The sequence below is a fragment of the Bombina bombina genome, chromosome 1 (assembly GCF_027579735.1).
Source record: "Bombina bombina isolate aBomBom1 chromosome 1, aBomBom1.pri, whole genome shotgun sequence".
Classification (NCBI taxonomy): Eukaryota; Metazoa; Chordata; class Amphibia; order Anura; family Bombinatoridae; genus Bombina; species Bombina bombina.
In genome coordinates, this window is record NC_069499.1 from 37,243,957 (window position 1) to 37,260,419 (window position 16,463).

General features: G+C 42.0%; 1 protein-coding gene across 1 annotated transcript in view; it reads right to left on the reverse strand.

The window, feature by feature from the left end:
• Positions 1–16,463, reverse strand: part of LRRC9 (leucine rich repeat containing 9) — a 716,419-nt gene that overhangs the window by 278,068 nt on the left and 421,888 nt on the right. Inside the window, exon 23 of the mRNA XM_053705244.1 lies at positions 1,349–1,457. Coding sequence (XP_053561219.1) covers positions 1,349–1,457 — 109 coding nt within the window. The remainder of the gene's footprint in view (positions 1–1,348; positions 1,458–16,463) is intronic.

Sequence of the window (16,463 nt, forward strand, 5' to 3'; positions counted from 1 at the left end):
CTTCCTGGTAATACTGATTTGAGCTGGAAGGCATTATTTATATTAGTAAATAGTAATCCTAGTATGAGAAATCTATTGCATGGTGATGCTCTTTATGATGTAAGCTAGTGTACCAGAAGTTGCCCTTAAAACTAGCTCAATATGATTTAAATCAAATCTGGTACCTTAGAAGATAATATTTAAAGTTCTAAAAGTTCTAACTTTAATGATTACCTGATAAATTAATTTCTTTCATGGGCTCTCACCATCATGATAGACATTAATTTATCAGGTATGCATACATTTTATTTTCTTTCATCAGATGGTGAGAGTCCACAAGTTATCATATGTGGGAATCAATACCCAATCAGTGGAGTCCACACAAAAAAAACAGTGAAGGCAGGCTGTAACTAATCAGGCACTACAGACCACAGAGCGTTTCTAAGACAGCCTCAGAAGAAGCATGCACATCAAAGGCATAACACTTCAAAAAATCGTGTAAAGAAGACCAAGTAGCTGCCTTATAAATGTGATCAATAGAAGCCGAACTGAAGAAAAAGGAGTTTTCCCCACAATCATGTAAGCCTCATCAAGGAGGTAAAAGAAAATGACTGGAAGTGGGAGGGATTTACAACTCTAGTGTGTTGGAGTGTCTTTTGCCTCCTCCTAGTGGTCAGGAGGGGAATATTCCCACACATGTTGACTCGTGGACTTTCACCATCTAATGAAAGAAATTTAGACTTCAGAATATAAATTCCAAGATTTACCAGTCTCATTGGTTCAATATGGGAGCTTGTATAGTGCATTAACAGGGTAATCATTGTTTCTGTGTGCTTAGAACTAATGAGATAAGGGAAAACGAAATCTACACAGAACATGACGTAGAAAGAAGAATAAACAATATGATCACCTTATAAAGCCTGTTTAAGCTATGAGATCTGGGTAGAAAGCTATTCCAGTACTAATAGTGACCTTGCACCTCACGTTACTCTTTTCAAGGGATGGTCAACTGTAAATGCAGTTAATTCTGAGATTTCCAATTTCTAAATACATCATAAAGAAAGGTATAACTCAGGAGATAATTAAAAATAAAATAGATAATATTGTACATTTGTAATCATATGCTGCATAGCTTCTTCCCTTTCTTGCAAACAGATGACAAGCATTATATTAAATGGCTGTGCTTTATTAAAAGTGAAATTCAGAGGCTTCATTTGAAAAAGGTTTGGGTCTCATTTAATTGAGAGTAAAACCAGAGGAAGGAGATGTGGGTTTCATTCCTTGGATTCAATTTGACATGCTCACAAAATTCAATTTTTAAAAAATTAGCAATGTGTTATTATAATTTAATGAGCAACAATAAACTCACCTTAATGTTTGGCAGGTAAATTAAACCACTGAAGGATGTAAGGTTATTATTTTCTAAATTAACGGTCTGAACATAAATAAATTGGTCAATAGGTGCAAGGTCAACAGTTCTAAAAAAAAATCAAAACACAAATTAATGTCAATACCTGTAAACATTACTTTTATACATTTGCTATAAAACAAATCTTTTGACTAAATGTTGCTAAACTTAAAAAAACAAAAAAACAAACACAAATTATGACTTACCAGATCATTTCCTTTCATTCGATACAGGGAGAGTCCACAGCTGCATTCATTACTTGTGGGAATACAGAACCTGGCCACCAGGAGGAGGAAAAGACACCCCAGCCATAGGCTTAAATACCTCCCCCACTTCCCTCATCCCAAAGTCATTCTGCCGAGGGAACCAGGAACAGTAGGAGAAATATCAGGGTGAAATAGGTGCCAGAAGAAAACAACTTAAATTAAGGGCCACCCATTGGAGGGCATAGGCGGGAACTGTGGACTCTCCCTGTATCAAAGGAAAGGAAATTAACTGGTAAGTCATAATTTATGCTTTCCTTCTAAATACAGGGAGACGAGGCCCACACTAGGCCGAAAGGTACGTCTGGGGTTTTGCTGTGTCTCTCGTTCAGAGAGGGAGTGCCTGGAATTTCGGGGCTGGACTGTACTGTTAAGTTAGGATCAGACTGATATGCTTCAGGAAAGTTCTTCTCTGTGAAAGGCACATGTTGAGCAAAAAGAGGCTGCTTCTTGGGTGGTAACTAGCCGTAGAACAAGCTATTATGCTATTGTTCGTTCCCAGGTTAAGCGCTTCTCTCTTTTTATTTATATAAATACAGGGAGAGTTCACAGCTGCATTCATTATTTGTGGGAAAGTATACCCATGCTACAGAGGACACTGAATGCTAACGGGAGGGAACAATTAAGAGGTGGCCCAACCTGAGGGCACCACAGCCTGCAAGAAAACCAAACTCCCGAAGGCTTCATTGATAGAAGCAAAACATTAAAAAGAATAAGAATGTTAGGAGGACCAAGCAGCCACCCAACAGAAACATAGGATCTCATGCCAGATACCCAGAAAGATGTCACTGCACTCGAACTGAGCCATAAACCTCTAAGGAGGCTTGTGTCCCGCAGTCTCCTAGGACCAGAAAAATACTCATCCACCAACAAGGGGGAAGTCAATCAGCTTCCAAAAAGCCTGCACTCCCCATATATGATAATATAAAGGAAAAAACTGTCTATTCCAATGAAGTCTGACAGAAAACTCTGGGTAAGATTCCCTAAAAAAAGGGAGAATTTCTTCCCATTTGGACAAGGAGACAAAAACTCAGAAAAAAACTTATAAGAAGGGATACCACAACTACAGAAACTATGATACTTAGAAAAAAACAAAATACAGACAAAATAAGTTCTTGAATAAGATTCAAAGACCACCAACTGCACAGGCAGTGCCCTAGAAAAACAACTGAATACCTGAAAGACCAATGAACCGCTGGAACCGGAGCACAAAAGAGAGCAAAGACTGCTTGTGAAACCACATACCAGAGAAGGAACTACAGCTGGAACCAGCTGGAACCTTCCGCTTGCCAGGTAGCTAACGTAACCAACAGGCTATCTTTGCTGGCTGCCCCTTCGAACAAGAACTAGCTACACAAGACATTTTCCTGCTCAATCTAGAGAAGAAGAAGAATACTCCAAGGATCCAGAAGAGAGTCAGGACAAGCTGGCTCCTCCCGACAAAAAGAGAGGGAGCCCTCCACACCTAAAATAGGTAACAATGAACCAGGCTACGAGCAGAAGGAAGTACAGAAACCCTTCAGCAAAGAGACCCTAACCCGGAAGATCCCTGCAACAAGGGAACTCTCATGGCAGCTAAGCCTCTAAACCGAGATTACGAACTCAAGGGCAAAAAAGGAGCAACAGACTCACTGACGCCCACTCCAGATAGGATCGATCCATCCTTGGAAGAGAGAGACATGGCCGAGAAGAAAAAGGTTAAAATAAACCTCCTCAGATTCTTAAGAAAACTGCCACAGCAGAATTCAAACTCCAAACCTACAGCTTCCTAGGCCGGGAATCCTTTAGTCCACGAAGTCTAGCGGACCTCAGCTGAGAAACTCGATCTGCTTTCTACAGAAACACATTCGAAAAATTATTGTAAGGAACATCCGTTCAGGAAGAGCCCGCTCAGAGAATAGATGGCTGCCAAGAGACGTAGTGGGCCTCTGCCCACCAGCAAATTTAAGACCCTCCCGTCTACGCAGGAGGAACTCACTATCTCGGAAATAATCCATTTACCAAAGAGGTCCTGACAGGCATGGAACCAGAAGAACAAACCTAAATTCAAAATGCTTGACTGAAAAAGAAAAAAACAAAAACCCCAAGGATGATTGGAAGGAAAAATCATGATCCACATACCCCAGAGAATACTCTCTCCCTGCTGACAAGGAAGAGACCAAGACAAAACTGCCCGGGGAAACTAGGATAAAAATCCCCAACACCGGAAGATCTGGACCGAACACTGGAAAATTATTCCCAAACCTATAATCCACAAAAACTCTGAGACAGCTATGAAAGCTATGTCGAAGACTTGGCCTGGGCTGAATCCACACAGCGCCAACTAAGGCCTGAAGGTGAATTGGAGGGCAGAACCCGGTGAAGAAATTCTAACTGTGTAAGCTCTAAGGCAAAGAGCCTTCCTGTCTGAAAGACCAAGCCACATCCAAAGGATTTAACCTAGTGTCAACACCAGAACTCAGGTCTAGGTCCACCTTTGAGGATGGAACCGGCAGGAAGCAAATCCCAAAAGGTCCACTAGCAGACGTTGGAAATAAACAAACGCCAAGACTCGGGAGCCACTGCAACACCTAGAAATAGGCTACTGCCACATTAAAAATACCTGTTACACTATACAAGCGTAACTCTAGGGGGCGCTAGAAGAAATATATAATTTTTAAAAATATAATTTTTAAAAAAAGGCCAACCAAGGCCTAATATAAATATAGATATATTACAACAATCTGTAGGATAATACTGAAGTATAGTAAAAACAATAAACACTATAAAAATAATATAAAATGATCAGATAATAATGTATAAAGACAAAATAATAATGACAATTACAGAAGAAATGAGACATGGACTCTCATCAAATGTGATGTAATGAGATCAATATAAACAGAAAATGCAGCTTAAAACAATATATAATAAATAAATAGTATTAAGTCTCTAATAAGTTCTTATCTGAATAGGATATTGATGCTCAGACAGTCCCAAGATTAGGAGGGCACTTCAGAGGTTTATTAGTCCTCCTGGGTAGCACATATATAAGATTCTCCCTTAGATCCAGAAGTCAGCTCCTTGTCACAAAACCAGTCTGGGTAAATACTCTCTCTGTGCAAAGAAAATCACAAAGACAAGGGCGCCTCCTCGTGTGATACAGTTTGGACAAATGTAAAAAAACATAATTTATGCTTACCTGATAAATTTATTTCTCTTGTAGTGTATCCAGTCCACGGATCATCCATTACTTGTGGGATATTCTCCTTCCCAACAGGAAGTTGCAAGAGGATCTCCCACAGCAGAGCTGTTATATAGCTCCTCCCCTAACTGCCATATCCAGTCATTCGACCGAAACTAGCCGAGAAAGGAGAAACCATAGGGTGCAGTGGTGACTGTAGTTTAATTAAAATTTAGACCTGCCTTAAAAGGACAGGGCGGGCCGTGGACTGGATACACTACAAGAGAAATAAATTTATCAGGTAAGCATAAATTATGTTTTCTCTTGTTAAGTGTATCAAGTCCACGGATCATCCATTACTTGTGGGATACCAATACCAAAGCTAAAGTACACGGATGATGGGAGGGACAAGGCAGGAACTTAAACGGAAGGGACCACTGCCTGTAGAACCTTTCTCCCAAAAATAGCCTCCGAAGAAGCAAAAGTATCAAATTTGTAAAATTTTGAAAAGGTATGAAGCGAAGACCAAGTCGCCGCTTTGCAAATCTTTTCAACAGAAGCCTCATTTTTAAAGGCCCAGGTGGAAGCCACAGCTCTAGTAGAATGAGCTGTAATTCTTTCAGGGGGCTGCTGTCCAGCAGTCTCGTAGGCTAAGCGTATTATCCTCCGAAGCCAAAAAGAAAGAGAGGTTGCCGAAGCCTTTTGACCTCTCCACTGTCCAGAGTAAATGACAAACAGGTAAGATGTTTGACGAAACTCCTTAGTCGCTTGTAAGTAAAACTTTAAAGTACGGACTACGTCAAGATTATGTTACAGACGTTCCTTCTTTGAAGAAGGATTAGGACACAATGATGGAACAACAATCTCTTGATTGATATTCTTGTTAGAAACTACCTTAGGTAAAAACCCAGGTTTTGTACGCAGAACTACTTTATATGTATGGAAAATCAGATAAGGAGAATCACATTGTAAGGCCGATAACTCAGAGACTCTACGAGCCGAGGAAATAGCCATCAAAAACAGAACTTTCCAAGATAAAAGTTTGATATCAATGGAATGAAGGGGTTCAAACGGAACTCCTTGAAGAACTTTAAGAACCAAGTTTAAGCTCCATGGGGGAGCAACAGGTTTAAACACAGGCTTAATTCTAACCAAAGCCTGACAAAATGCCTGAACGTCTGGAACCTCTGCCAGACGCTTGTGCAAAAGAATAGACAGAGCAGAAATCTGTCCCTTTAAAGAACTAGCTGATAGTCCTTTTTCCAAACCCTGTTGGAGAAAAGACAATATCCTAGGAATCCTAACCTTACCCCATGAGTAATTCTTGGATTCACACCAATAAAGATATTTGCGCCATATCTTATGGTATATTTTCCTGGTGACAGGCTTTCGTGCCTGTATTAAGGTATCAATGACTGACTCTGAGAAGCCACGCTTTGATAATATCAAGCGTTCAATCTCCAGGCAGTCAGCCTCAGAGAAATTAGATTTGGATGATTGAAAGGACCTTGTATTAGAAGGTCCTGTCTCAAAGGCAGAGTCCAAGGTGGAAAGGATGACATGTCCACTAGGTCTGCATACCAGGTCCTGCGTGGCCACGCAGGCGCTATCAAGATCACCGATGCTCTCTCCTGTTTGATTTTGGCAATCAGTCGAGGGAGCAGAGGAAACGGTGGAAACACATAAGCCAGGTTGAAGAACCAAGGCGCTGCTAGAGCATCTATCAGCGTCGCTTCTGGGTCCCTGGACCTGGATCCGTAACAAGGAAGCTTGGCGTTCTGGCGAGACGCCATGAGATCCAGTTCTGGTTTGCCCCAACGATGAACCAATTGAGCAAACACCTCCGGATGGAGTTCCCACTCCCACGGATGAAAAGTCTGACGACTTAGAAAATCCGCCTCCCAGTTCTCTACACCTGGGATATGGATCGCTGATAGGTGGCAGGAGTGAGTCTACGCCCAGCGAATTATCTTGGATATTTCTAACATCGCTAGTAAGCTTCTGGTCCCCCCTTGATGATTGATATAAGCCACAGTCGTGATGTTGTCCGACTGAAATCTGATGAACCTCAGTGTTGCTAACTGAGGCCAAGCTAGAAGAGCATTGAATATTGCTCTTAACTCCAGAATATTTATTGGGAGGAGTTTCTCCTCCTGAGTCCACGATCCCTGAGCCTTCAGGGAATTCCAGACTGCACCCCAACCTAGAAGGCTGGCATCTGTCGTTACAATTGTCCAATCTGGCCTGTGAAAGGTCATACCTTTGGACAGATGGACCCGAGAGCCACCAGAGAAGAGAATCTCTGGTCTCTTGATCCAGATTTAGTAGAGGGGACAAATCTGTGTAATCCCCATTCCACTGACTTAGCACGCATAATTGCAGCGGTCTGAGATGTAGGCGCGCAAATGGCACTATGTCCATCGCCGCTACCATTAAGCCGATCACTTCCATGCACTGAGCCACTGACGGCTGCGGAATGGAATGAAGAACACGGCAGGAATTTAGAAGCTTTGATAACCTGGACTCCGTCAGGTAAATTTTCATTTCTACAGAATCTATCAGAGTTCTTAGGAAGGACACTCATGTGAGGGGTGATAGAGAACTCTTTTCCTCGTTCACTTTCCACCCATGCGACCTCAGAAATGCCAATACTATGTGCGTATGAGATTTGGCAATTTGGAAATTTGACGCCTGTATCAGGATGTCGTCTAGATAAGAGGCCACTGATATGCCCCGTGGTCTTAGGACCGCCAGAAGGGATCCCAGAACCTTTGTAAAAATTCTTGGGGCTGTAGCTAACCCGAAGGGAAGAGCCCCAAACTGGTAATGCCTGTCTAGAAAGGCAAACCTTAGGAACCGATGATGGTCTTTGTGGTCATGAACTGAACCTCCTGGATCATAGGTAGGATGGTCCGAATAGTTTCCATTTTGAACGATGGAACTCTGAGGAACTTGTTTAAGATCTTTAGATCCAAAATTGGTCTGAAGGTTCCCTCTTTTTTGGGAACCACAAACAGATTTTAATAAAATCCCTGTCCCTGTTCCGTCTGTGGAACTGGATGGATCACTCCCATTACTAGGAGGTCTTGCACACAGCATAAGAATGCCTCTTTCTTTATCTGGTTTACAGATAATCTCGAAAGGTGAAATCTCCCTTGTGGGGGGGGGAAGCTTTGAAGTCCAGAAGATATCCCTGAGATATGATCTCCAACGCCCAGGGATCCTGAACATCTCTTGCCCACGCCTGGGCGAAGAGAGAAAGTCTGCCCCCTACTAGATCCGTTACCGGATAGGGGGTCGTTCCTTCATGCTGTTTTAGAAGCAGCAGCAGGCTTTCTGGCCTGCTTGCCTTTGTTCCAAGCCTGGTTAGATTTCCAGGCCGGCTTGGATTGAGCAAAAGTTCCCTTTTGTTTTGAAGCAGAGGGAACTTGATGCTGCAATTGCCTTGTAGTTTCGAAAGGCACGAAAATTAGACTGTTTGGCCCTTGATTTGGCCCTGTCCTGAGGAAGGGTGTGACCCTTTCCTCCAGTAATGTCAGCAATAATTTCCTTCAAACCAGGCCCGAATAGGGTTTGCCCCTTGAAAGGAATATTAAGTAATTTAGACTTTGAAGTCACGTCAGCTGACCAGGATTTAAGCCATAGCGCCCTACGCACCTGGATGGCGAATCCAGAATTCTTAGCCGTTAGTTTAGTCAAATGAACAATGGCATCAGAAACAAAAGAATTAGCTAGCTTAAGTGTTCTAAGCTTGTCAAGTATTTCAGTCAATGGAGTAGCCGTCTGAAAGGCCTCTTCCAGAGACTCAAACCAGAACGCCGCAGCAGCAGTGACAGTCGCAATGCATGCAAGGGGCTGCAGGATAAAACCTTGTTGAATAAACATTTTCTTAAGGTAATCTAATTTTTTATCCATTGGATCTGAAAAAGCACAACTGTCCTCGACAGGGATAGTGGTACGCTTTGCTAAAGTAGAAACTGCTCCCTCCACCTTAGGGACCGTCTGCCATAGGTCCCGTGTGGTGGCGTCTATTGGAAACATCTTTCTAAAAATGGGAGGGGGGGGAAACGGCACACTGGGTCTGTCCCACTCCTTATTAATAATTTCTGTAAACCTTTTAGGTATAGGAAAAACGTCAGTACACACCGGCACTGCATAGTATTTATCCAGTCTACACAATTTCTCTGGCACTGCAATTGTGTCACAGTCATTCAGAGCAGCTAAAACCTCTCCAAGCAACACCCGGAGGTTCTCAAGCTTAAATTTAAAAGTAGACATATCTGAATCAGGTTTCCCCGAGTCAGAGACGTCACCCACAGACTGAAGCTCTCGTTCCTCAGCTTCTGCATATTGTGACGCAGTATCAGACATGGGCCTTAAAACATCCGCGCGCTCTGTATTACGTCTAACCCCAGAGCTATCGCGCTTGCCTCTATATTCAGGCAGTCTGGCTAATACCGCTGACAGGGTATTATCCATGATCGCCGCCATGTCTTGTAAAGTAATCGCTATGGGCGTCTTTGATGTACTTGGCGCCATTTTAGCGTGAGTCCCTTGAGCGGGAGTCAAAGGATCTGACACGTGGGGAGAGTTAGTCGGCATAACTTCCCCCTCGTCAGAATCCTCTGGTGATAATTATTTTAAAGATAACAGCTGATCTTTATTGTTTAAAGTGAAATCAATACATTTAGTACACATTCTCCTATGGGGTTCCACCATGGCTTTTAAACATAATGAACAAGGAGTTTCCTCTATGTCAGACATGTTTATACAGACTAGCAATGAGACTAGCAAGCTTGGAAAACACTTTAATTCAAGTTAACAAGCAATATAAAAAAACGTTACTGTGCCTTTAAGAGAAACAAATTTTGCCAAAATTTGAAATAACAGTGAAAAAAAGGCAGATAAACTAACGAAATTTTTACAGTGTAAAAAGTTAGCAGAGCATTGCACCCACTTGCTAATGGATGATTAACCCCTTAATACAAAAAACAGATTAACAAAACGAAAAATATGTTTTTTAAACAGTCATAACAACTGCCACAGCTCCTACTTTTGAAGCCTTTTGAGCCCTTCAGAGATGTCCTATAGCATGCAGGGGACTGCTGAGGGAAGCTGAATGTCACAGTTTGTAATTTTAACTGCACCAACTGTAACTTTTATACTATAACAGTGGAAAGCCTCAGGAAACTAGGCAAAAATAAAGCCAGCCATGTGGAAAAAACTAGGCCCCAATAAGTTTTATCACCAAAGCATATATAAAAACGATTAAACATGCCAGCAAACGTTTTATATTGCACATTAATCAGAGTATATACCTCTGATAGCAAGCCTGATACTAGTCGCTATTAAATCACTGTATTTAGGCTTTTACTTACATTAATCCGGTATCAGCAGCATTTTCTAGCAAATTCCATCCCTAGAAAAACTTAAAGGGACACTGTACCCAAATTTTTTCTTTTGTAATTCAGATAGAGCATGCAATTTTAAGCAACTTTCTAATTCACTCCTATTATCAAATTTTCTTCGTTCTCTTGCTATCATTATTTGAAAAAGAAGGCATCTAAGCTTTTTTTTGGTTTCAGTACTCTGGACAGCACATTTTTATTGGTGGATGAATTTATCCACCAATCAGCAAGGACAACCCAGATTGTTCACCAAAAATGGGCCGGTATCTAAACTTACATTCTTGCATTTCAAATAAAGATACCAAGAGAATGAAGAAAATTTGATAATAGGAGTAAATTAGAAAGTTGCTTAAAATTTCATGCTCAATCTGAATCACGAAAGAATTTTTTTGGGTACAGTGTCCCTTTAACTGCACATACCTTATTGCAGGATACCCTGCACGCCATTCTCCCTCTGAAGTTACCTCACTCCTCAGACATATGTGAGAATAGCAGTGGATCTTAGTTACTTCTGCTAAGATCATAGAAAAACGCAGGCAGATTCTTCTTCTAAATGCTGCCTGAGATAAAATAGTACACTCCGGTACCATTTAAAAACAATAAACTTTTGATTGAAGAAAAAACTAACTATGTGTTACCACTTTCCTCTTACTACCTCCAGCTATGTTGAGAGTTGCAAGAGAATGACTGGATATGGCAGTTAGGGGAGGAGCTATATAACAGCTCTGCTGTGGGAGATCCTCTTGCAACTTCCTGTTGGGAAGGAGAATATCCCACAAGTAATGGATGATCCGTGGACTGGATACACTTAACAAGAGAAAAGGTGAATACAGATTTTATACTCGCAAGTAAAGCAGCACTCTGTTGTGCTTATAGAGGCAGACTGGGAGTTCACAGTGTCCCAGTTCACTGACCAAGGCAGTGCAACAAATCACTCCAGGGTAGATTTCAATCAAGCTCAAGCAACTAGTTCCTCAGATCTCTGAGGAAACAGACAGAGATCTGAGAAACTAGTTGCTTGTTTATCCATTGTTACGGTCACATTTGTGACATTTTATATTGTATTTTACTGCACCATTAAACTATGGTATTTTAACTCTTCACTGAGAGCCTGAGCTTGATTGAAATCTACCCTGGAGTGATTTGTTGCACTGCCTTGGTCAGTGAACTGAGACACTGTGAACTCCCAGTCTGCCTCTATAAGCACAACAGAGTGCTGCTTTACTTGCGAGTATAAAATCTGTATTCACCTTTTTTTACATTTGTCCAAACTGTATCACACGAGGAGGCGCCCTTGTCTTTGTGATTTTCTTTGCACAGAGAGAGTACTGCCACATTAAACCCCAAATACCAAAACTTAGGACCGAAGAACCGGACCTTTTTAAACAAGCATCCCGTGTCAGCCGCCAGATTTGAACCATCAACCTTTGAGATGCAAAGTCACAGAGATAACTACCAGGCTACACTGGACTGCTTTAGACAGGAAAGATATCCTTCTTCATAAATCCAGGTAGAGAAAACCATGTAATTTCTATGAACAAAGAGATCTAAGAAGCTCTGCTTAAAATCATCAGACTCAGAAAAGACAGGAAAACCCCTCCCCTTATTGAGCCATCCACCAACAGTGTATGACACTGGGAAGAGTACCAGGACAAGACTGCAAAAGTCACCTAGTCCAGAAAAACAAAAACATAATTTATGCTTACCTGATAAATTTATTTCTCTTGTGATGTATCGAGTCCACGGATTCATCCTTACTTCTGGGATATTCTCCTCCCCTACAGGAAGTGGCAGAGAGAGCACCCACAGCACAGCTGCCTATATAGCTCCCCCCTTAGCTCCACCCCACAGTCATTCGACCGAAGGCTAGGAAGAAAAAGGAGAAACTATAGGGTGCAGTGGTGTCTGAAAGTTTAAAAATAAAAATATATATGCCTGTCTTAATAAACAGGGTGGGCCGTGGACTCGATACATCACAAGAGAAATAAATTTATCAGGTAAGCATAAATTATGTTTTCTCTTGTAAGATGTATCGAGTCCACAGATTCATCCTTACTTGTGGGATACCAATACCAAAGCTTTAGGACACGGATGAAGGGAGGGACAAAACAGGGACCTTAAACGGAAGGCACCACTGCTTGTAGAACCTTTCTCCCAAAAATAGCCTCCAAAGAAGCAAAAGTATCAAATTTGTAAAATTTGGAAAAAGTATGAAGCGAAGACCAAGTGGCCGTATTACAAATCTGTTCAACAGAAGCCTCATTTTTAAAAGCCATGTGGAAGCCACAGCTCTAGTAGAATGAGCAGTAATTCTTTCAGGAGACTGTTGGCCAGCAGTCTCATAAGCCAAACAGATGATGCTTTCAGCCAAAAGGAAAGAGAGGTAGCCGTAGCCTTCTGACCTCTCAGCTTACCAGAATAAACAACAAACAATAAAGATGTTTGACGGAAATCTTTAGTTGCTTGTAAGTAGAACTTTAAAGCACGAATCACATCAAGATTGTGCAACAGATGTTCCTTCTTTGAAGAAGGATTAGGACACAGTGAAGGAACAACAATCTCTTGATTGATATTCTTATAAGAAACAACCTTAGGAAGAAACCCAGGTTTGGTACGCAAAACCACCTTATCTGCATGGAAAATAAGATAAGGGGAATCGCACTGTAAAGCATATAGCTCAGAAACTCTTCGAGCCAAAGAGATAGCTACTAAAAACAAAACTTTCCAAGATAGAAGCTTAATATACATGGAATGCATAGGTTCAAACGGAACCCCTTGAAGAACTTTAAGAACCAAATTTAGGCTCCATGGCGGAGCAACAGGTTTAAATACAGGCTTGATTCTGACCAAAGCCTGACTAAATGCTCGAACGTCTGGGACATCTGCCAGACATTTGTGCAGAAGAATATACAAAGCAGATATTTGTTCTTATAAGGAACTAGCTGATAATCCCTTCTCCAAACCTTCTTGGAGAAAAAACAATATTCTAGGAATCCTAATCTTACTCCATGAGTAACCTTTGGATTTTGGATGATTTTTGTACATGGAGTTACTCAGCCTGGACTGAGTTTTGTTTTCTTGGGCAAAGAGACGTATATTACAGCCCTTAACAACTCACACTGTTTGCTGCTCAAGAGGTTCCGATTCCAACTGGAATAAACAAACACCTTGCTAAGTACGGCATTCAACAGAGGAGATTTTGGGAATTTTGTCCTTGGATCGTGAGACACCGAGAGACCAGCACCTTATCGCTTTGGTCAGCGTGCTGACTGCTGAGAATGTCAGCCTGCTTGTATGCACTTTTTTAACAAAAAGTGCCACTCCACTTGTGAGTACCTGTCTTTTGGTTAATACTAAATTTTTCCACTTGTTTAGAGATATCTGCACTATGAGGCGCTCTCTTTTTCTCTTCACCATTTAGATTTCTGACTCACCGACAGCACCAAGAGAGGCAGCCCCGCCGCACGGATTTCGCTTGTTTGATTGAACTTTTACAAGACTTTTATTTTTGGTATCACTGATGGACTTTTTTGGGTTTGCATTAGTTTTTAACCATTAATCACTGTATTGTTCACTTGATTATCTATTTTCATGTTTTAAATTGTATCACATCACCAAGTTATATAAGCACTACCATTATTATCATTAATTCTACCAGATTCTACCTCAAAATCACTCATCAGTCTGAGATATAACACAAATATCACTTTAGCATCGAAATATTTTTGTTTATTTATAACAAACATTCTGTCACACAGATACACACTTTTTCCATAGATTTTTTAAAGATTTTATTCTTAGTACTCAGCAACGTATCCTTTCTTTTAAGAAATTTTCTATATGGCGCCCCCTATCTATATTCAATAATATATATTTCCTTCACACCAATAAAGATATTTGCGCCAAATCTTTTGATAGATCTTCCTGGTGACAGGCTTTCTAGCCTGAATCAGGGTATCAATGACCGACTCAGAGAAATCACGTGTTGATAGAATCAGGCGTTCAATCTCCAAGCAGTCAGACGCAGAGAAATTAGATTTGGATGCGTGAACAGACCTTGGATTAGAAGGTCCTGCCTCATTGGCAGAGTCCATGGTAGAACCGAGGACATGTCCACTAGGTCTGCATACCAAGTCCTGCGTGGCCACGCAGGTGCTATCAGAATCACCGAAGCTCTCTCCTGCTTTATTCTGGCAACCAGACGTAGAAGGAGAGGAAATACATGGGCCAGATTGAAGGACCAAGGCACTGCTAGAGCATCTATCAGTACCACCTTGGGATCCCGGGACCTGGACCCGTAACGAGAAAGTTTGGCATTCTGACGGGACGCCATCAGATCCAATTCTGGTGTGCCCCATAGCTGAATCAGCTGGGCAAATACCTCGGGATGGAGTTCCCACTCCCCCAGATGAAAATAACGACTTGGGAAATCCGCCTCCCAGTTCTCTACTCCTGGGATGTGGATTGCTGAGAGATGGCAAGAGTGATCCTCTGCCCATCGGATTATTTTGGTTACCTCCATCATCGCTAGAGAACTCCTTGTTCCTCCTTGATGATTGATATAAGCTACAGTCGTGATGTTGTCCGACTGAAACCTGATTAATTTGGCCGCAGCAAGCTGAGGCCATGCCTGAAGCGCATTGAATATCGCTCTCAGTTCTAGAATATTTATCGGGAGAAGAGATTCCTCCCGAGACCATAAGCCCTGTGATTTCAGGGAGTTTGAGACTGCATCCCAGCCTAGCAGGCTGGCATCTGTCGTTACAATGAGCCACTCTGGCCTGCGGAAACACATTCCCTGAGACAGGTGGTCCTGAGACAACCACCAGAGAAGAGAATCTCTGGTGTCCTGGTCCAGATGCAGTTGAGGAGACAAATCTGCATAATCCCCATTCCACTGTTTGAGCATGCATAGTTGTAGTGGTCTGAGGTGTAGGCGGGCAAAAGGAACTATGTCCATTGCCGCTACCATGAGTCAGATTACCTCCATATACTGAGCCACTAATGGCCGAGGAATGGAATGAAGAGCTCGGCAAGTGGTTAAGAGCTTTGATTTTCTGACCACCGTCAGAAATATTTTCATTTCTACCGAGTCTATCAGAGCCCCTAGGAAGGAAACTCTTATAAGAGGGAAGAGAGAACTCTTTTTTATGTTCACGGTCCACCCGTGAGATCTCACAAAAGCCAACACAATGTCCGTGTGAGACTTGGATAGCTGGAAAGTTGACGCCTGAAATAAGATGTCGTCTAGATAAGGTGCCACTGCTATGCCCCGTGGTCGTAGAACTGCCAGAAGGAACCCTAGCACCCTTGTGAAAATTCTGTGAATAGGGATGTGTAGATACGCATCCTTTAAGTCCACGGTGGTCATATATTGACCCTCCTGGATCAGAGGTAGAATAGACCGAATAGTCTCCATCTTGACTAATGGAACTTTGAGGAACTTGTTTAGAATTTTGAGATCCAAGATTGATCTGAAAGTTCCCTCTTTTTGGAAGTTTTTTTTGAGAAAAAACCTAGCCCCTGTTCCTCTTTTCGGACTGGGCGGATAACCTCCATGGTATGTAGGTCTTCTACACAGCGTAAGAACGCCTCTCTCTTTGTCTGTTTACAGACAAGCGAGAAATGTGAAAAGTCCCCCTTGGAAGAGAGCCTTTGAATTCCAGAAAATATCCCTGGGACACAATTTCTAAAACCCAGGGATCATGAACATCTCTTGCCCAAACCTGAGCGAAGAGAGAGAGCCTGCCCCCTACTAGATCCGGTCCTGGATCGGGGGCTACCCCTTCATGCTGTCTTAGAGGCAGCTGCAGGCTTCTTGGCCTGTTTACCCTTGTTCCAAGCCTGGTTAGGTCTCCAGACTGACTTGGATTGGGCAAAATTCCCCTCTTGCTTTGCAGCAGAGGAAGCTGAAGCAGGACCACTCTTGAAATTCCAAAAGGAACGAAAATTATTTTGTTTGGTCCTCATCTTATTTGATCTATCCTGAGGGAGGGCATGACCTTTCCCTCCAGTGATGTCTGAAATAATCTTTTTCAGTTCAGGCCCGAATAGGGTCTTTCCTCTGAAAGGGATGTTCAAAAGTTTAGTTTTAGATGACACATCAGCAGACAAGGATTTAAGCCATAACGCCCTGCGTGCTAAAATGGCAAAACCTGAATTCTTTGCCGCTTATTTAGCCAGTTGAAAAGCGACATCTGTAATAAAAGAATTAGCCAATTTAAGGGCCTTAATTCTGTCCA